Source organism: Ictidomys tridecemlineatus, chromosome 7 (genome assembly GCF_052094955.1).
Source record: "Ictidomys tridecemlineatus isolate mIctTri1 chromosome 7, mIctTri1.hap1, whole genome shotgun sequence".
NCBI classification, from domain to species: domain Eukaryota; kingdom Metazoa; phylum Chordata; class Mammalia; order Rodentia; family Sciuridae; genus Ictidomys; species Ictidomys tridecemlineatus.
The window spans coordinates 188,997-211,078 of record NC_135483.1 but is presented as its reverse complement, the minus strand read 5'-3'; the positions used below and the strand labels follow the sequence as shown (position 1 = coordinate 211,078).

Genomic DNA, 22,082 nt, shown 5'->3' with positions numbered 1-22,082 from the left:
ACCGCAGCTCCCTGCTCAAGCCAAGGCCTCAGGGACGGGCCATTCTTACTGAGCTCTTGTCACATGGAATGAGAACCAACACCCCAGTGCTTCTCTCTTCTCCACCAGGCACTGACACATTCAGGTTTGACGCGGCTTAAATCTCGTACCTTTGTTTTATTTGCAGGTAGATACTACTAGAAATGGGTCTGATATAAACTCAGATGTAAGAACCATACCCTTAAAAACTGAGAAAATAATTCTGAACAAATTCAAATTTTTAATTATGAATAAACCAAATTTATCACAGGCAATGAATGACTGTCTTAAGCCAGGAGTTAAACAACAACAACAACAAACCCCAAACAACTGGAGTACAAGAATGGACTATTAGAGCTAGTAAAAAAGAGTGAGAATTTAAAAAAAATATATGCATTGTGGGTGTGGTGGTGTACCACAGGAGGCTGAGGCCCCAAGCAGCTCAGCAAGACTATTCACAATAAAAAATTAAATGGGATGGGGATGCAGCTCAGGGGTCCAGTGCCCCTGGGTTCAATCCTGGTACCAACAAAACAAAACAACGCGCAACAAGGAATCATCTTTTCAGCAATATTTTCTTGCTTGGGACCTAACTGGCCCCAGAGATCCAGAATCTCTGGCATGCAGAGTCTACAGGTATTAAGGAAAACAGCCATGTTTTAGTTGCATTTTTACTCAAGTGGCAGGACATTCCTTCTGGTCTTAGATAAGTTAAAGCACCAGATAAAAGTTTTTTTTTTTTAATTTACATAATTTCTAATGAACACATCTTTAGACTTCTTTTTTTTTTCATACAAACAGGTATTTGCACAGTTACAATTTTCAGCGATGTCATGTGATCCTTGATGTTGTATATCAATTTATCCACACAGCACTTCTGTGTTTCAAGAGAATACTGAAAACAGTCCAGTGTTCTAAGTTTCACAGCTAAATGGCTAACTGTTTAGGAAAGGCATGCATCTTCAGAAGAGAAAGAACCTCACTGGGAACATAAGGGAGTATTTTAGGACAAGTCCTTTTACTTTAACTTCCTTTTGTTATTCCTTTCAAATGAATTATCTAATGTTGAAGAAACAAGGAATTATGGCTATCTTTACAACCAAACTTCATTATGATTGCACGGTCATTCTTCAATACATCTTCAGGATGTTGAGGAAAACAAAACATAAGTTCTGCAGCTTTTCCACAGGAAGAACATGCCCAGTGCTTCTCCCTGCAATTATTTTGTGGCACTGAACCCCGAGGGAGGGTAGTGAGGCTGCCTCCTGCAGCCACCAGGCTCCAGGCTCACAGCTTCCCGTGCACCTTCTGGTGCTGGATAAGGTGGCCGTGTTGGTTGAAGGCACGTCCGCACTCCCCACACTCATAGGGCTTCTCCCCTGTATGGATTCGCTGGTGCTGGATGAGCACCGAGTACTGGCTGAAGGCCTTGCCGCAGCTGCTGCACTCGTAGGGCTTCTCGCCAGTGTGGGTCCGCAGGTGCACGATCAGGGTGGCCTTAAGGCTGAAGGCCTTGCTACACTCTGTGCACTGGAAGGGCTTCTCTCCCGTGTGGATCCTCTCATGCTGGATCAGAGAGCGACGTGCACTAAAGGCATGCCCACACTCTCCACACACATAGGGCTTCTCCCCGGTATGGACCCTCTGGTGCTGGATCAGGTGGGAGTGCTGCACGAAGGCCTTGCCACACTCGTAGCAAGCATAGGGCTTTTCCTCTGAGTGGATCCGCTCATGGTTCATGAGGGTGGAGCGGTGGCTGAAGGCCTTGCCACACTCGCCACACTCGTAGGGCTTCTCTCCTGTGTGCACATTGTGGTGCTGGATGAGGACTGAGCGGTCACTGAAGGCCTTCCCGCACTCACTGCACGTGTAGGGCTTCTCCCCAGTGTGCACCCGCTGGTGCTGCAGCAGCGTCCTCTTTACGCTGAAGGTCTTCCCGCACTCGCTGCACCGGTGAGGCTTCTCCCCAGTGTGTACCCTCTGGTGGCTCCGCAGCACAGTGCTGTGGTTGAAGGCCTTCCCACATAGTGGGCACACATAGGGCCTCTCCCCTGTGTGGATCCGCTGGTGCTGGATGAGGTGCGAGAGCTGGGTGAAGGCCTTCCGACACTCGGCACACTCGTGAGGTTTCTCTCCTGTGTGAATCTTGTGGTGCTGAGCAAGGTCCGAGCTCACTCGGAAGGCTTTTCCACACTCGTTACATTCATAGGGTTTCTCGCCAGTGTGGATTCTCCTGTGTTTACTGAGGACTGAGCTTTGGCTGAAGGCCTTCCCACACACACTGCACACATATGGCTTCTCACCTGTGTGGATTCGCTGGTGTTGAAGAAGATGGGAGCTCCGCCCAAAGCACTTCCCACACTCGATGCACATGTAGGGCCTCTCTCCACTGGGAGCTTCTGGGTGTGGAGTCAGTGGCCTGCTTCTATTTGAGACCCGAGCCTCGCCAGGGACGACAGGGCTTGGATGCAGGCAGAAGCTCTGCTCTGGGTTATAATGTTTTTGAACGATGCTCCCTGAAGATGCTTTCCCCAGATGCACTGTTACCTCATCTGAAATTAACGGCTTTAAGGGCCAATCTGTATTTTGGTTCTCTTCCTTGGTTTTGCATTCTGAAACAACAAATCCAAAATGACAATGTCAACACTTCTCAAAACTGCACAGTACAACCCTGAAGCTGGCTTTCTGAAGGTCACTCCCTGCTGGAGAAATTCGAAGATTAAATTTCCACAAGACCCTGTAATGACTGACAGTGGAGTGCCAGTGAGGAGGTACCCCTGCAGAGTGCCCAAGAACACTACAGTGGGGAGTGGCCTAGTGCTTCCCTAGGCCCTGCCCTCCCTGGAGCCCTCAGGTGAACGGAGCCTCAGGAGGCCACATGGAGCTGATTGCAGGACTCTCCCAGCCTGAAGGAGCCCTGTGTGCACAGAGACTAGCCAGTGAGCAGCGAAGTCTGGCCTGGGGTGGGTGGAGAGGCTTGCATGCCTGTGAGCAGGCTGGGGAATGCAATCCTGGGGCCAGTGGATTTGTGTGTGTGGGGTTGGTGCTGAGAACTCTGTGTAGAAGATAACAGTGTGAAGAATACTCAGGCAGGTGAGCCTAGAGACACAAAGGGAGGTGGTGGGAATCTGCAGCCCAATTTAGCTGTGGACAAGGCCTGCAGGGATGGCAGGGTGGAGGCAGGAGAGGCTGGGGTAGAGATGCTCTGGGTATCCACAGGTGCTGTGGGCCACTGTGTGTGAGGGGGTAGGGGGTGCTGAGACAACCATGTTCCAGTAACTTGGGCCACTCACATTATGACTTCATGTGGTGGTGGCTACTTGCTAGAAGCCCAGGCTGTGTAGAGGTCCCTGCATTGAGGAGTGATGAGTGGCCCAGCCCCACAAGAGAGTGGGGGAGCAAGAGGATGGCTCCCCAAGGCAGTGGCATGCTGAGTCCTTCAGGCTTCCTTGGGCCAAAGGGCCACAGGCTCCACTACAATGCAGAATGATGACCAGGCCTGCAGCATCTGAGGCTCCAGGACACAGTGAGGCCTCCTGGAGGGCTTGGGATTTTAGCCCACCTTCAGTGCTTCTCCCTGTCCCCCCAATCCTCTGTTGGGGACTGCCCTAAGGGAAGTTCTAGTATAAGCAGCTCCACAGTGGAGGAAGACCTGAGAAGGCAATTCTCAATCTGCTGGAAGACACACCAGGATCTGGGATAGGGTACTAAATTTGTAGCTGACCCACAGATGCTGAGATCACAGGCAAGGATAGCACCAGAGATGTGGGCACACACTTCTTTTCCAATCCTCTCCAGAGGTTACTCTGGGTGAGAATGAGCATTCTCAGCTCAGCCACTCCTTGGGAACAGCTGTCCCCCACATCCAGAGACCTGAAGCCACAGGCCCCAATAGCTCTCATCTGGAGTCCCATATGGGGAAGTGTATCTGACTAGCAATAAGTGACATGTTCCCAGGGTGTTTCACCACTGAACTACATCCCCAGCCCTTTTTATTTTATGAGATAGGGTCTGGCTAAGTTGCCCAGGCTGCCCTTGAACTTGCCAACCTCCTGCTTCAGCCTCCTGAGTCACTGGGATAATAGGTATATGACACTGTGCTTGGCTAGAAGCTTTACTCTTTTTTTTTTTTAAATATATATTTATTTTTTAGTTGTAGTTGGATACAATACCTTTATTTTATTTATTTTTATGTGGTGCTGAGGATCGAACCCAGGGCCTTGCATGTGCTAGGTGAGCGTCCTACCGCTGAACCACAACCCCTGCCCACAGAAGCTTTACTCTTTAATTGGCTCTAAACATGCTTTGGGAAGACATATTGAATAATGGGCCTCTTGAAATCTCAACAAAGAGATTTGGAAAGTAAGAACCTAAGAGAAATGTCCACAATGCCAAGGATCTTCTGTGACTGGCAGGAACATCCATGAAGTGTTTTATGATGGAAGTATTTGGAAAAAGATTTGAGCAAAGGTGACAATAAATAGAATGTGCTTGGTTTGATTGGTAATGTTTTTAGTCATCCAAGAAATGGTTACCTTAGAGACTGAGACATACCAAATACTAGTGTTTCTTCTACAAGCATGGTGGCAGAGCAGAATGCACCAAATCCTCAAGGACCGCCTCCATGGATGAGGGGTTTCCAATGGTGGTGGCCTGAGCTGGGGGTGTCACTCCAGGCCCAACCAACCTGCTCTGCCATACTTGCCTGGAGCATAGCTGCCCTATCAACATGAAGGCCCTCCAGTACCCATGCTAGAGGAGTTTGACTCTGGTGATGCACACAAAGTAATCATGACAACAAAAGTCAAACCTAGTGGGGGGGCTGGGGTTGTGGCTCGGAGGTAGAGCGTTCGCCAAGCATGCATGAGGCACTGGGTTCAATCCTCAGCACCACGTTAAAAAAAAAAAAAAAAAAAAATATATATATATATAAAATTCAAACCTAGCCCTTGTACTGACTGGACTGATCCAGCTTACACACTGGCTGCCCAGAAGGAAAGGTCATATTTTCACACTTATGTTGGCATTCAGTAAAAATTTATGAGACACTCAGAAAGAAAAAGAACACAAAAAACAACAAAAATTTAAATCAATCTAAAAAACCGACTAAGAGATAACCATACATTGGATGAACATGCATGACCAGATGGAGAATTTTAGCAAGGAATTAAAAACTAAGAAAGAGCTAAGTGTGGTGGCACACATCTGCAATCACAGCTACTGCAGTGGTTGAGGTAGGAAGACTGCGAGTTCAAGGCCAGCCTGGGTAACTTGGCGGGACCCTGTTGAAAAATAAAAAATAAAAGGGTTTGGGCTGGGAGCGGTGGCACAGGCCTGTAATCCTAATAGCTTGGGAGCCCCAGGCAGCAGGACTACAAGTTCAAAGCCAGCCTTAGCAACTTAATGAGACCTGTCTCAAAATTAAAAAAATAAAAAGGGCTGTGGATGTTCTTCAGTGGCTAAGGGTTCAATCCCCAATATCATAAAAAAGTTATTCAGGTAGAAGATATATGCCCTGGGCTGGGGATGTGGCTCAAGTGGTAACGCGCTCACCTGGCATGTGCGCGGCGCTGGGTTTGATCCTCAGCATCACATAAAAATAAAATAAAGATGTTGTGTCCACCAAAAACTGAAAAATAAATATTAAAAAAATTCTCTTTCTCTCTCTCTCTTAAAAAAAAAAAAAGATGATGATATATGCCCTATAAAAGCTTGGACTTACAAAAAAGAAATGAAGAGCTCTGGGAATAGTTAAAATGATAACCATTTTAAATTCAGGCAAATATAAAAGACCGAAAACAGTTCTACCTCATTCTTTTTTTTTTTTTAAATTTTTTTTCTACCTCATTCTTAAAGACTCAGAAACACTCAAGAGAAAAACATGCTAATGTCACAGATTTCTATTAGAAGGAAGGAATATAGAAGCTCTTATGGTCTATTTGTGTTCCCCAAATCTAGATGCTGATGTCCTAACCCATGTGATAATACTGAGAGGTGATCCCCTGCTGGATCCAGGCAGGAGGATGGGGGGGCTCTTGCTAGGAGATTGGCGCTTTTATGACACCAGAGCTTGTGCTTTCTGCACACTGCAAGAAGGTGGTTGAACTGGCTGGCACTTTAATCCTGGACTTCTCAGCCTCTGAACTGTAAGGAATTGCTGATGTTTAAGCTACCCTGTTTGTAAAATGGCCCACATGGACTAATCAGGCAGAAGTACACTGTTGCAAGATTCTTACATTATATGTGAAGTGGTAAACATTGTTTGAGGTTAGACAATGGTTGGAGATATTTTTGTCCCTTGGCATCTGCGTATTGCCCCCACACCAACATCAGAAATGTTTAAGTCCCTTCTATAAAATTAGGATTTGCATGTAGTCTATGTACACCCTCCTGTACACTTTAAATCATCCCTGGATGGCTTATAATACCTTCTACAATGTGCTATATAAACCGTTCTTACACTGTGTTGCCTAGGGATTTAACAACAAGCATCAAAGTACATGTACAACAGAGAAGCTATTTTTTTTTTCTCAAATATTTTCAGTATGCAGTTGGTTAAATCTGTGGTTGCAGAACCCATGGAAGCCGAGGACCCACTCTATTGTAAACTGCAGAGCAGCCACTAAGCATTATTTTTTTTAAAAGAGGTTAAATGATAAGCAAATAGCAAATATAAAGTTTTCAATAATCATAAAATTCTTCAAAATATAAAAGCAGGCAGAAAAGTAGGATGAAAATCAAAGAGTAGATGGAACCTTCAGAAAACAGTCCAAACGGCAGATTTTAACCCAGGGGTATCAACAATTACATTCAAGGTAAATGGTCTAATGGTGTACCAGAATCACAACGAGGAATTCTCATGAGAACTGAATTTAATCCTTACAGGCTGACTATGGCTGGAATAAAGGCTTCTAGATGGCAGGTGTTAAAGACCGACAGCAGAAGCCACCAGGTAGCAAGCCCAGGGACAAGCTCATGGAATCCATAGCTAAAAGAAAAGTCCCCCAGACGCTGTGATAACCCAGCAGTACCTCCCTTGAGAAGGATCCTTAGCCCGCACTACCTCAAATGCTGTATTGCCTGTTGCTGTCAATGTGGTCACATTCCTGGAAGTATCCTATTTAGAGGTGGAACTTAGCTGAGGCTGGAGCAGGCATTTGGACTCGTGCTACCTTTCTGCCTCTAATGCACCTCTAGGCTGGTACACTTTCATGTCCTCCTGGAACTTGAAAGGTAAAACATGATATGAAAACTACATAGCAATGGCTTTTAAGATTAAAAAGTACTCCTTCTAGGGCTGGGGTTGTGACTCAGTAGTAGAGTGCTTGTCTAGCATGTGTAAGGCACTGGGTTTGATCCTCAGCAGTACATAAAAATAAATGAAATAAAGGTATTTTGTCCATCTACAACTAAAAAAAAAAAAAATACTCCTTCTAGGGCCTGGTACAGAATCTGTGGAGACTGCCTCTGTGACTAGGGCAGAGTTGTGGCACAACCAACTCACATTTGTTTTTCCAGTTTCCACTCCTGGTCTACCTTCGATCTCCCTTTCCACCACCTGCCTCCACCTCTGGGTCTGGGCCGGCACATCTACCCTGGTACCCTTCAACTCACATGGTTTGTGCTTTTTGCCTATCTGGCTGTCCCAACTGCCATGTCCCCCTGTTCCACTTGAGAATGCACAGGCCCTCAAGACATCCTGCAAATACCCTATCTCCATGCTGCTCTCCCTGTCTTCTTCCCCCAAACCTGAGAGACATCTTCTCTGTAAGCCCAGGACGTTTTGCTAGTACCATTTAATGGCATTTTCACTTTTAAGCAAATAGACACATAAAACAGCTTTCACAATACATGTAAAATATATAAGGCGTTTGGAAAAGATCCAGTATTCATCAACTGATGGATAGATAGATAAAATGTGGAGCCACACAATGAAGCATCAGAGACACTACACAAAAGAACCCTGAAAACAGGTTGCCAAATAAAAGACAGACACGAAAAACACATTGTTTTACTTATGTGAAATGTCTGGAACAGGTAAATGCAGACAAGAAGAGTAAGAGGAACAGGCACAGGGTCTAAGGCTTCTCCTGGGGGTGATAAAGTTTTCCAAACTAGATTGTGATAATTTTGGAACATAACCAGAAGCCATTTAATTATATACTTCGGGTGAATTGTATGGCAAATGAATTAAATCTTAATATATTTTTTTCAAATGTAGGACCTCACTAGATAAGTGCTCTACCTCTGAACTATATCCCTGGCCTATAAAGCAGTTTTTAAAAAAATACAAAGAATAATGACAGGCTGGGTGTGGTGGCACCTGCCCATTATCTTGGTGACTCAGGAGGATGAAGTGAAAGGATCACTTGGGCTCATGAGTTTGAAACCAGACCCATTTCAACAACAACAACAACAACAACAACAACAACAGGTCAATAACAGAATGAACACAACACCCCCACAGACCCACAACCTACTTTAGAAAGAGAATGTTGGCACTTCTTTGAACATCTCTCTGTGTCCCTCTGTACCATGAACCCTATTTCCTGACTCTCAAAGGCAACTGCTATCCCAATATTAATATCTTGCTTTTATAATATTATCTTCTGGAATGTCTTTTCATAGAATTAACAGTGTTTTTAAAAGTGAAGACATTCTAATAACAGTGGTTTTTTTTTTTTTTTTTTTTTGATAATAGGGGCACTTTACCACTGAGCCACATCCCCAGACTTTTTAAATTATTTATTTTGAGATAGAGTCTTGCTAAGTTGCTTAGGCCTTCACCAAGTTGCTGAGGCCAGCCTTGAATGTGATCTTCCTGCCCTAGCCTCAAAAAAAATCTTAGTTTGGAAAAACTCAATAATATCAATTTTTAAAATAGATTATGCTTTTGGTGTCTTTCTTATTAAATCTTTGCCTAACCAAAAGTTAAAATAATTTTATTCTATGGTTTCTTAAAATTTCAGAGTTTTAGATTTTATATTTAGCTCTATGACCATTCTGGGTTGATTCTTATGGTGCAAAGTTATGAATCAAAAAATTAATTTTGGGGGGGCTGGGGATGTGGCTCAAGCGGTAGCGCGCTCGCCTGGCATGCGTGCGGCCTGGGTTCGATCCTCAGCACCACATACCAACAAAGATGTTGTGTCCACCTCAGCTTCTCAAATTGCTGGGATTATAGGTTTTGTGCCTCTGTGCCTGGCTAACCTGTTATTTATTTTATTATTCAAATGATTCCATTATGAGCTGGGCCCAATGGCATGCCCTTGTAGTTCCAGCTATTCAAGAGCTAAGGTGGCAGGATCACTCAAACCTAGGTGATTGAGACTAGCCTAGTCTAACATGGCAAAAGCCTGTCCCAAAAGAAAAAACATCACATCTGTCATCCCAGCTACTGAGGAGGCAAAGGCTGAAGAATTCTGAGTTCAAGTCCAGCCTGAACAAGCAGCTGCCTCAAAAATAACTTAATTGTTCCGTTTTAGACTTAGCAACTTTTAACTCTTCTAACATAGATCATAAAAGAGCTAAGTACTGTATTAGCAGAATATCACAAATTTTGATGTTGTGCTTTCACTTTTATTCAGTTATTTAATCATTTTCACTGTGGTATATTTCATTATATTTAAATGTCTAATTTTTCTATTCTATTTTTTGATGGACACCTGAGTGATTTTCAGTCTTCCATCATGAAGCATGCTTCTACAAAGATTCTTGTTTGTTTCTTAGTACTTATTATGTATCAGGGTTGGGTGTGGGGAACATAAGGATTCATATTTCAATTCCATTAGATAGTGCCAAACTAGTGGGGGCAGTGGTGCACATCTATAATCCCAGCAGCCCAGGAGACTTGAGGCAGGAGGATCTTAAGTTCAAGGCCAGCCTCAGCAACCTAGCAAGGCCCTAAGCAACTTACTGAGACCCTGTCTCAAAAAAAAGTTAGCTGGGCTTGGTGGCACAGCCAGCTTCAACAAAGGTGAGGCACTAAGCAACTCAATGAGACCCTGTCTCTAAATAAAATACAAAATAGGGCTGAGGATGTGGGTTAGTGGTTCAGTGCCCTGAGTTCAATCCTCTGTACTAAAAAAAAGTTAAAAAGGGTTGAGAGGGCTGGGGATGTGGCTCAAGTGGTAGCGCGCTCCTCAGCACCACATACCAACAAAGATGTTGTGTCTGCCGAGACTAAAAAATAAATATTAAAAAAAAAAAAAAGGGTTGAGAATGTGGCTCAGTAGTTAAGCACCCCTGGATTCAATCCCCGTACCAAAAAAAAAAAAAAAAGAATCATAGCCTCTGGGACAGGAGTCCCTGTGTTTCTCCTTTGCTAGCAAAGCAATAAAACATTTTTCCTTATTCTAAAAACAAACAGGAACTTGTTCAAGTGTTGTTTCCACTTTTCTTATTGAGTATTTCTATATCTTTTTTAAGTTTCCTTCAGAGCAATTTGTTTAAGTGTATACCGCATTTATAAACTAAAACTGAGGATTTAATAGGATCTTCATTTAAAAAAAAAAATCTAAATTTACAGTCATCTATTTAAGATTTTTTTTTGTGTGTGTGCCAGCAATTGAACCCAGCAAAATCCCACTCAGCAAAATCCCCAGCCCTTTTTATTTTGAGACAGGGCCTTGCTAAGTTACTGAGGCTGGCTTTGAACTTGTGATCTTCCTGCTTTAGCCTCCTAAGCTGTTGGGTAAATAAGATTTTTAACGAATTTTATTTTTTAATAAGGTATGCTGGGGGGGCTGGGGTCGTGGCTCAGCAGTACAGCACTCACCTAGCACGTGTGAAATCCTGGGTTTGAGCCTTAGCACCACATAAAAATAAATAAAATAAAGGTATTGTGTTCAACTACAACTAAAAAAAAAAAATAAAAAGTTAAGCTAGGGCTGGGGTTGTAGCTCACTGGTAGAGTGCTTGCCTCGCAGCGTGAGGTCCTGGGTTCGATACTCAGCACCACATAAAAAAATAAAAAATAAAAAAAAAATAAAGATATTGTGTCCATCTACAACTAAAAAAAATATATTTTAAAACAAAAAAAAGTTATGCTATATGTTCTTTAAACTGATAAGACTAGTTTTATCCCCTCCACCCCCAAGGCCCATCTTTATAAAATACAAGTCTGTAGGCCAAAGAAAGAATCAGTTATTTGCATTAAAGTATTACTGCTGGGGGTGGGGGAGGCTGGGGATGTGACTCAGTGGTACTGGTGCTTGCCTAGCATGTATGAGGCACTGGGTTCGATTCTCAGCACCACATATAAACAAATAAATGAATAAAAGGTCTGTCAATAACTAATAAAAATTTTACCAAAAAAAAAAAAAAAAAAAGTACCACTGCTCTATTATTTGTTTTCCTGAATGGGTGGCTTCTGTTGCCAGAGCACCTCTGGTGGACTCTGATGCCAGAGTAACAAGGTAAATGAGATGACTTTCATGATACAATAACTGGAGGGGAGTCTCAATCAGCCATGGCTTAAAAGTATCATGTGACTTCTGTGGGGTAGAGTCACGGTGTGAAGGCTGGTGATAGGGCCCCTGCCCTGTATCTTGCACAGAGCCAACCATACTCCCTTTCAGAATGGTGGCTCTAGTTGTGGTTTTAAGTATAGAGCAGGAAACTATGTTTTCAGTGTGACAAAATACATAAAGGGGAAAAAAGAGATTCTACTGAAACAAATAATGCTTGATTAGGAGAAACCCTTCCTTGTGTGAGTTGTCTTAACAAACTCCACAGCACCCTGGGGAATCCTGTCATATTCTGGTAACACACAAACATTAATACCTCAGGAATTGTTCTGTATTAAAAAGATCACACATGCACTTACCCCACGGACAAGATAAGCTGTCCTGCACACAGACTGCAGTGCGATCACATTTGAGGTTGTCTGTAAAAGGAACAGGGAGATGAGCTAACAACAAAACATTCTTCAAAAATGAAAAATATTCCCACTGCTGTTCTGTTAAAACAGTAAGTGAAAACCAGCAGGGGCACGTAGCTTCTGCTTCTATGCCTATTGCTCTCTAGAAGTGACTCAGTCTCATCCTCCTCTCTGGCCTGGGCCAGAGGCAGAGTAACCAGGTGCTTCTGTGCTCTTGGACAATCTTAAGTTTTTTTCAGCCATTAAACTCAAAGACTGCTTAAAAAGGGTCAAAGGTCTCCATCAGGCAGGAGCACAGGCACCTCCACGGACAACAGTTTGTTTTGGCAGTGGCTGCAAAATAACTTGTGTTTTCTTGCCTTCTGTGGGAGCAGTTACCAAACAATGTGAAGTTCTGTGCACTGTTGGGCATGGTGGCACAAGCCTGTAGTTCTAGCTACTTAGAAGCCAAAGCAGAAGGATTGCTTGAGCCTAGAGTTCGAGACCGGCCTGGACAACATAGGGAAAGCCTGTCTCAAGAAAACAAGTTTCGTGCAAGATTTCTGTGACATAATATTGTGTCCTCTTGTTCACAGTCACTGGTAAATTAAATTCCTCTGAAGCTGTCATACCCATTGCTCCCTGAGGATGTTTGATTTTGCAGGTTCATAAGATTGTGTGGAATACTGGGGTCCTGTCCACTAGCTTTAAAAAAGCAGGGAGCAAATTTTCAAGGGGAAAATGGTCACATCTAAAATGTTGAAGTTGATCAACTATGTGCCAACCTTCCCATCTCAAGAGGGGCACATACTAGCAGGACATAATGACTGAGGTTTTCACAAGACTCAGATGTCATCTTGCACAGTTTTAAGTCTAGACCTGTCTCCATCTGTATCTTTCATTCATTCATTCATTCATTCCAGTGCTGGAGATAGAACCCAGGGGTGCTCTAAGATGTATCCAAATCCCTTTTTTATTTAGAAACAGTGTCTTGCTAAGTTGTTTAGAATGGCCTCCAACTTGTGATCCTCCTGCCTTAGCCTCCTGAGTTGCTGGGATCACAGGCCTGGGCCACCAAACTGGGCTCCATCTTTGCTTTTACAATTTTCCCCTTAAAGGTCTGGCATATCTTTTGTTAGATTATTTCCAGGATATTTCACATTTCTGATACTATTATAAATATTTTTGTTTTAAAAATTATGTTTTTGGGGCTGGGGTTGTGGCTTAGTGGTAGAGTGCTTACCTAGTTTGTGTGAGGCATTAGGTTCGATTCTCAGCACTGCATATAAATAAATAAAATAAAGGTCCATTGACAACTAAAAAATATTTTTTATTTATAAAAAGTATGATTTTGGGGCTGGGGATGTGGCTCAAGAGGTAGTGCGCTCGCCTGGCATGCGTGTGGCCCGGGTTCGATCCTCAGCACCACATACCAACAAAGATGTTGTGTCCGCCGAGAACCAAAAAATAAATATTAAAAAAAAATTCTCAGTCTGTCTCTTTCTCCTCTCTCACTCTCTCTTTAAAAAAAAAAAAAAAGTATGATTTTGTTTGTTGCTGATGAATAGAAATACAAATGATTTTGTATCCAGCAATACTACTATGTTTCTCTTGTAAACTCTTATCTAATTTTTCTAATTTGGAAATTGCATAAACTTCAAATGACACTTTTCTTTCTCTTTTTTAATTATAACAGTTTTGTTGTTTTTTTTATTCCACCTTATTACACATAGAATGTAGGAATGAGCTTTTTCACCTGGCACCTGAGCTCTAACAGCAAGCTTCAGTCCTTCACTATGAGTGTCAGGATGGAGAGACTTCTACAACAATCAGGCAATCTTCAAAACCTGAAAGCCGTATTACAACTAGCCTTGGCTAACAAGTTTTTCTCTCTGAGCAGGGACAAAAATTCATCCATGGCCTGATTTTGTCTCTACCTGGTTTAGCCCTGCTATACCTAGCTCTAGACCACCAGGTTTAGATTCACAACTACACCTACTTCCTGCCATGGACTGCTACCCAGTCTAGTAATTCCTACTTGTGAGGCCTGACAGGCCATTATACCCCTAGGCCCAGCCTTCAATGAAAGAAGGGCTAGCTCCCCTCACTTACCTGAGTGGCCATTCCCCAAGCCCTGGCTCTCAGCCCCCTGTCCATCCAGGACCCATGGGTCTTCCCCTCGTTCCAGCTGGGAGATGACATTGGGCTTGGATCCTGGAAGTCCTGCTCGAGGGGAAGGAAGCCTTTTGTTTATACAACATCTACCCAAATACACTCCCACCCAACCTATGCCATCTTTGGGGACATGAAGACAGACAGGACTGACCTCCTGCTGCAGCAGAGCACACTGGAGGTAGGTGAGCCTCCAGGACCAGCTTGCTCTGAGCCCCCACCGATCTCACACAGAAACACACAATTAAGCATGTGGGTGGACTTACCCAGTGAGACCACGTTTCCGTAGGTCTCCATCATTACGTTTCGGTAGAGGCCCCGCTGCGCAGGGCCCAGGCGATCCCATTCCTCCTGAGAGAGCAGCACAGCTACATCCTCGAAGGTCACCTTAGCCTGGAACAACAGGAATTCTTGGAGTAAGACCAAATCTCGATGTCTAGGATGGGGTTGTGGGTACATGCCTAGGCAGCTGAGTGTGGGACCCTATGAGCCAAGAGTGGGGTTCATAAGAAGAAGCCATAAGTTCCGGGGATGCAGTGATACTCAGGCTGCCACAGGGTCCCTGGGCATGGAAGAAACCATAGGGGCTGTGGCCAGGGATACTACACAGGCCTTAGGGACAATTTACCTGGTGTTCTGCTGGCAGTGGCAGGAGTCTGGCAGTTGCCATTACTTTGTTTCTTGGGCCTCTGAGGATGACAGAAATTGGAGGTTCCTGTGGGGCTGTGGAAGGGGAGGGAACATGTGAGGGGCCAGGCCTTGCCTCTGACAGATCCTGACTTCCTGCAGGGAGCTCCAGGGGTCCTTGGTCCTCATGCAGAGCCAGAGAAGAACATGCTGAGGTGAGACCCAAGGAGCAGCACCCACCACAGGCCTGCTATTCCACACACTTCCGTGCCAGAACTCTGATCCTACAGTGCAGGAACCTGTCCAAGCCCTGAACAAACACATGGTTCCTGGGCCTTCCTAGCCAGAGCAGGGCTCTCTAGCTATGGGCCCAGAAAATCCCAGTTAGGAAGTGCCAAGGGTCTCTGAGCTCCAGATAAAGGGTACCTGATGCCCTCTAAGGGCTCAGGGTCCCAAACCTTCATTACCTAGGCCCCTGGGAGTCCTCATGGTCAAACCTGTGCAAGGGAGCCAGTGAGGACTCTGGACCATGACCACATATGGACTCTGGACTATGCTGCTGAGCCAGAGGATGCCAGCTCACCAGGGCTCCTGCATGTTCTACACCCAAGGTACATGCGTTATGTGGGTTTACAAGCATTAGTCTAGGCTGCCTCCCCAAGCACCCTCCCAACAAGGAGGGGGATGGCCACCAGTGTGGGACTAGGTGGTCTTGCTCAAGGCCCACACTCCTGTGGAGACCCCAACCCACAGATCCATGGACACTCCTAGACATCCTTTGGTGATCCTGGTGCTCCAATAAGGTGGGGGCTCTCAACCCTATGGCTTGGCCAGGGTGTTGGAAGCAGAAACATGAGCAGTGGTGGTTCGGAGCGAACTGAGTCCAGAGTAACCCCAAGGATCTGGTCTGAGACTAGGGGAGCCTTCATCATCAATGAGAAGAGGACTGAGGCTGGGTAGGTGCTGGGGATGCAAGAGGACAGAATAAACAGAGGTGTCCAACATAACCCAGTAGGCTAGGGAAAGCGAGGACTGAGAGGTCTCCTGACAAGAGACCTCTTTGACACAGCTGGTCCAAAAGAGGATGGGTCATCTTCTGGAGCATTGAGGGAGGTCTGTGACAGTGACTCAGAGCCTAGCCTGTGACAAAGGCAAAGCACACACTGAAAACATGGTACAGGGGCTGGATTTTGGCTCAATGGTAGAGCACTTGCCTAGTACATTTGAGGCACTAGGTTCAATTCTCAGCACCAAAATAAATAAATAAATAAATAAAGATATCATGTCCGTCTACAACTGAAAATATTTTTTAAAAAGTGATATAAGAGCACAATTAACAGTGTCCCACACTTGTGGCCCCAGCCACTCAGAAGCTAAAGTAGGAAGACTACATGTTTGAGGCCAACCTCATCAACTTAGCAAGACCCTGTCTCTAAATAAAACAGAAAGGGCTGGGAGGTAGCTCAGTGGAGATTGAGTCTCTGAGTTCAATCCTCAGTACCAAAAAACAAAACCAACAAAAAAAAAAAAACCCAGTCAATCCTTTTAAGCATCTGCAACTGGCTTAGCTGGGCACCATGACAAATAGGACTCTTTAAGACACCTGGGGTAGGAGGTCAAGGGTGATCATTCCCTGTTTTCTTTATAAAATGTCCAATAGAACATCTCTGCATACACAATTATCAGGAAGATACACAATAAACTAACAACTACTGCCTCTGAGGCACAGGTCAAGGAAACAGGTGGAGACACAGGCTGATTCCCAATCTCCCTATTCTGAAGTTCTCCAAAAGCTCATGTTTCTGTGGATGAAAGTGCAATGCAATCCTACTTAGAATTCCCAAAGGAGTCTCTGCATAAAACTGCCTTACAATTCACATGAACATTTATTGGAAAATAGGCAAGAATGGAATTCAAAGGAGTGGGGAAGTATGTATGTAGTGGGTACCCAACGAACCAGATATCAGCCAGTGATGAAGCTGCTGCAATCAAACCAGAGAGTAGCCTATAAGGGACAGATGGAGCCAAACACAGGTAGAAGCATGGATTTAAAAGACTACAAGCATGGGTGTGGTGGTGCATTCTATAATCTCAGAAGCTCTGGAGGCCGAAGCAGGAGGATAACAAGTTCAAAGTCAGCCTCAACAACTCAGTGAGGCCTTGTCTCAAAATAAAACATAAAAGGGGTGGGGGTGTAGCTCTGTAGTTAAGCACCCCTGGGTTCATTCAATCCCTGGTACCAAATAAACCAACAAACAAAAAACAGATAAGCAGTAAATTTCAGTTCAGTGGGAACCCATGGTTAATTTAGTAACTTATGTATCTCCAGATGGGATATGCACTAACCAACTCTGGATTAGGTAAAGATGGTGTGTGAACATAAACCTGCCTCATTGCTCTGCTTTCTCCCTTCTGGCTCACTTTCCTGACACCTGCCTGTCCTTTAGTAGAGTCGCACACCTTGTCTCCCGCCATACCTGTTGTTTCCATGACATCATGCACCAGGAGAGATCTGCATCTCTTGTCATTTAACTACCCTCCCAGGGACCACACCCTTATCCAGCTACCTCCCATGGGAGTAGATCCTCCCCAAGTGGTCTCCATTTCCTTCATCTCTTCAGAGGAGCAGTCTTTACAGTCTTAGCTTCTGCCATCCCAAACAGCCCTGGTCAGTGTCTCCTTTGATCTCTATGTGGCCAAGTCCTTGTTTACTGTTGGTAGCAGGGACACAACTGGTCTCTTGGGTACCACTCTCTCAATGGGGCCTTCTCAAATGCATCCTTCGATCACCCCCTTCCTCGTTCACTAGGTATGCATGAGAATTTGGCCTTCAGCAAATGCTCAGATTTGGTTCCCTGGAAACCTGGCAGAAGTCAGCTTGCCAAGTCACACTACAGCCCTGACTTCACCTGGGTGAAGGACCAATGACGAACAACCAGAGGAACCACATCTGGGGGCTCCCAGCAGGTCTCCAGGTCTGAAAGCCTGACACAGGAGATGCTGCTTATGTGACAATGACAAGGCTTTGGGGCAGGCCAGTTCCTATTCCTGCTTGCGTCCTGTGCTGGTGGATGATACCAGTTTCCCTGTAAATCTGGTGCCAAGCATGGTTATCCCACGAGCCATGATGTTAAGCCCAGGAGATCCAGCCTCTGGTGCCTCTGAGCTGGCTATCACCATTCCCTCCAATTCAACATCTTCACATGGACATCTCGTAGTATCAGACATTTAACATCCAATACTAAGTGGGTACAGATCCAGTGCCACAGATCCAGAGTGCAGCACCCACCCCCTTCTATCCCAGCGTGGTCTATAAACCTATACAGCCTCCTCCCCTCTTCATTCTCTCACACCAACTCCTAGTCTACCATCCTCACTCAACCTGACCACACTGCCCTGTGACCACCCCTTATCAGTCTTATGGCTCCCAACACCATATCTGCCTAGCTACTCCATCTGCCTTCTCAGGGAAATACTATGATTGTCTTCTGCTCAGAATCCTTCCAGTCCCCAGTTCAGCTCCCAGGAAGCTATTCTGAATTTTACAACCTTCTTCAGGGAGCTGCAGCCTCTTCACCTCCTGGAGGCCAACATCCCACTCAGCTTTCACACCACCCCTTCCTGTTGTACCAACAAACCAGAGGGAGGCCCAGCAGAGTAGTCCATGGTGGAACATTTGCTAAAGAAATTAATGAGGGCTGGAGATGTGGCTCAAGCGGTAGCGCGCTCGCCTGGCATGCGTGCGGCCCGGGTTCGATCCTCAGCACCACATACAGACAAAGATGTTGTGTCCGCCAAATACTAAAAAATAAATATTAAAATTCTTTCTCTCTCTCTCCTTCTCTCTCACTCTTTAAAAAAAAAGAAATTAATTAATGAAATTACAGGAGCAAAGAGATTACACTTTTAAACTTTTGGCACAGCAACAGGTAAGGAGCGTACGTCCTCTGCTGGCAGAGATGGTGATGCAGAATTTCTCATATTCTTTCTCAGGAAGGCCACCTACATCTCTAAGCCAATCAGACAGGCCCTGAGAGAGCAGGTACCCTAGGGGGATAGACATAAGCAACAGCAGATACAACAATGGTGTTGCAGCAAATGTCACCACGGTTGGCACCTGCCAGATGATTTATACTGTGAGGGCTACCTGAGAGTCAAAATATGGGGTGGGATGACACGTGGATGATGCTCTTATTTTGTATACCATGACCCAAGTCCAAGAAGGGTGTGTGTGTGTCACAGGACCTGGGGCCAGCCTGCTTGCCATACTCTGGGTCTGTGGCACTGCAGCTCCCCCTTGCAAAGCTGGGAGATGACACCCTCAGGGCCTTACAGATATTAGGTGAGCAGAGAGTGCTCACAACAGGAGTGACTTAGATGCTGCTGGACGAGATGATATTATCTGATTCAAAGAGATTAACAGAAGGAGAACTGAAAGACATACCAGGTTGCCAATATGTGTGTGACCAGGAGGGAGGGAAAAGATGGCTAGCTGAGCGAGCCTTAGATCAGAGGGTAGTATCATATACTGTGGTATGGATGAACTACACATACTGCCAAGTTAAAAAAAAAAGAATAACACAAAGAAAGCATATCACATATGGCTGTATTCTCATAAAATTGAATACAATGAATTTAAAAATTGGCACTACCTAATTTTCCATTTTTATTTATTTCTGCACTGGCAGATAAAAGTCTGGGTTTCCTGTAATATGCCTGTGATAGGACGCCAGGATGGGTGAATACTATGCCTCAACCTAAAGCTCAAGTATGAGGCAGGGAAGTGGAACTACTGGGGTCACCGAAAACTTTTTCTTTTTCTTTTCTTTTTTTTTTTTTAATACTTAGGATTGAACCCAGAGGATTCTACCATGGAGCCACATCCCCAGTCTTTTAAAAATTTTGACACAGGGCTCATTAAGTTGTTGAGGCTGACTTTGACCTTGTGATCCTCCTGCCTCAGTCTCCCAAGTCGCGGGGAATCAAAGGTTGTTCCACTGCATGGTTTCCCCCAAGGATCCCCAGGCCCAATTCCAGGCTTGCTATTTGAGAACAACATAGGAGTTCAGACAGAAAAGAAACATGGTGTGTATATATATTTTTAAATATTAAAGTGCTGGATCTTAAAAAGTCCTGTAAAGATGCCGGGACAAAATGGAAGTCACTGCCACAGAATATCAGAAATGGAGTCTGAGGAGGCTACAATTGTGCTTTGTTACTACCTAAATATGGGGCAAATACAAACAGCACCCATGCACAGTGCTGTTGGCACCCACATGGGGTCACAGCTAAGCAAAGTTCCTACACACTCACTTGCCAAAAGGAGAATGGCAACAAAAAGGGTTCATTCTGCAGATTCAGGAATCCTGCTTTTGGAAATGTTCATGGGCAATAACCCAAAACAAAACCTCCCAGCAGCAATGATGACATAAGGAGAAATGGAAGGAGCCATACTGCAATGAGACTCTGCCCGGAAGGGATCTGCTGGCCCCTGGGATCATAGCCAGGCAGGATTGCAAGCACAAGAACTAAGGTAGGACCGCCATAGCACGAAGAGCACAGAATGTGAGGTCATCACATCATCCACGTGTCATCATAGACACATATACATCTGTTTTGTAAACTAAGCCTAGAAATCAGTGATTCTTTTTGGAATTCCTGATGGTCTTGATGTGACAGAGTGAGCATGTACCTGTCCTTCCAGAGGACCCTGTTCACAGTTGCAGGCTGGGACAGACACATTACCAGTCTCCTAGTCTGGAGTAAGCTGTCAGGATCTCCCCTAGAGCTACCACCCTCCTTTCCTCACTCCCTGGGCTTCTTGCAACAGTTCTCTTTATCTCCATGCCCTGGCCCTCCAAGGTGAAGGCACCTTCTGATGAGGCAGCTTCTAAGTCACTTGTGAGTGCAAAGTAAAACACTGCTAAGCACAATCCCTGCAACCTTCCCAGATTATATGATCAGAGTGATGAATCCAAACTGGTAGCTTTCCTGTATACCAATAACACCTTGTTTAAAAAAAAAAAAAAAAAAAGGAAAAAACCAGATTCAATTCTCAAATATCAACAAGAAACAAGCTTACATTTTAGAAATGTGTAGATTCAGGCCTGGCAAAATGGGGTATGTCTCTAATCCTAGTGTCTTGGAAGGGTGAGGCAGGAGGATGGCAAGTTCAAAGCGAGCCTCAGCAACTTAGTGAGACTGTGAGATCCTGTCTCAAACTAAAAAATAAACAGGGCTGGGGATATGGTTCAGTGATAGGGTGTCCCTGGTTTCAATCCCTAGTACCACCAAAGCCCCCAAAGTGCAGGATCTGTATGAAGAAAACTATAAAACCTCACAAACAATAAAACACAATCTGAAAGGTACATATGACAGGTCTCAAAAATAAAGACTGGACAAACTGCAGTGATGTTACTCTCTGCACTGGATTCACAAGCTGACATGCTTCTCATGGGGGTGGAGGTAGTCGAAGAGGGTTCACCAACTGAGGAAGGAGCCAGACGTGTCACAGGGCCACAGTGAAAACAGCCACAAGGGCCTCAGTGAGAATCGGCAGCTTAGGAACAGAGCAAAGCGGGTGTAAGCATGGTGAAGAGACTTAAACTGCTGGAGGAAAGACAATTCACTAAAGGTGCTAGGATGACAGGTTAAGTATTTTGGGAAAAAAATAAAATAAAAAATTTCAAAATATTCAACAAACTACCACGAAGTAAAGACAAAGAAATTTTAAAAATAACAGGAAAAAAAAATCACCTAATCTACTGAAAATCTAACAAATGAGTAAGAATTAAAATTTTACAACTACTTCATAAAAGAACTTGAATAAGAATAAAGAAAAATATTTATTATTTTCTGAGGGAAGGGTCTTTTTAAGCAAAATACCAAAGCAGAAAGATTGGGGTGCAGAGACCAACAGATTTGCAGCTTCAAAACCAAAACCTATGCACATCAAAGTCACCGGAAACTCCAGAAATGGCCCAAACACAGGGAAGAATTTGGTACAGGACAAAGGTGGTTTTCAAATCAATTGAAAGATACATTATGGAACAGAGTGGACAATGTTAGTAATGGTTGACTTAAGGGGGGGGGGGGAAAATGAAGGTAGATTCCAAGATGACTGACACCTAAAATTAAAAAACAAAACACAAAACAAACAAACGCAAAACGACTATATTTCACATTTTACTAGTACCAGGGGAAAAACAAAGAGATTATTTTAAAAATAATCTTGGAGTAGGAAAAGGCCTTTAAAACATGGTACAAAGCCCCAAAGTCTTAAAGATATATGATCATTACAAACTTAAAATCTTCTACCTCAAAAACAAACCCGCCACCACTAAAACCAGAACAAAAAACCTTTATTGTAGTTAAAAGACACCCGGGGTGCGTTTTCAACTTGTAA

The 22,082-nt window shown here is 44.4% G+C and overlaps 1 protein-coding gene across 10 annotated transcripts in view; it reads right to left on the bottom strand.

Moving 5' to 3' along the window:
• Positions 1-239: 239 nt before the first annotated feature.
• LOC101968475 (uncharacterized) overlaps positions 240-22,082 on the bottom strand; it is a 34,103-nt gene continuing 12,260 nt past the window's right edge. For 6 of the 10 annotated variants that reach the window (XM_078016433.1, XM_078016432.1, XM_078016437.1 and 3 more), the window contains 6 exons: positions 14,679-14,773; positions 14,317-14,443; positions 13,991-14,101; positions 13,122-13,157; positions 11,846-11,905; positions 240-2,630 (listed from right to left, as the gene is read on the bottom strand). In XM_078016433.1, coding sequence (XP_077872559.1) covers positions 1,306-2,630; positions 11,846-11,905; positions 13,122-13,157; positions 13,991-14,101; positions 14,317-14,443; positions 14,679-14,720 — 1,701 coding nt within the window. In that variant the 5' untranslated portion in view covers positions 14,721-14,773 and the 3' untranslated portion in view covers positions 240-1,305. Of the gene's footprint in view, positions 2,631-11,845; positions 11,906-13,121; positions 13,158-13,990; positions 14,102-14,316; positions 14,444-14,678; positions 14,774-15,144; positions 21,456-22,082 lie in introns of those variants that run through there. The other 4 variants (XM_078016429.1, XM_078016430.1, XM_078016431.1 and 1 more) reach the window with 4 other exon arrangements.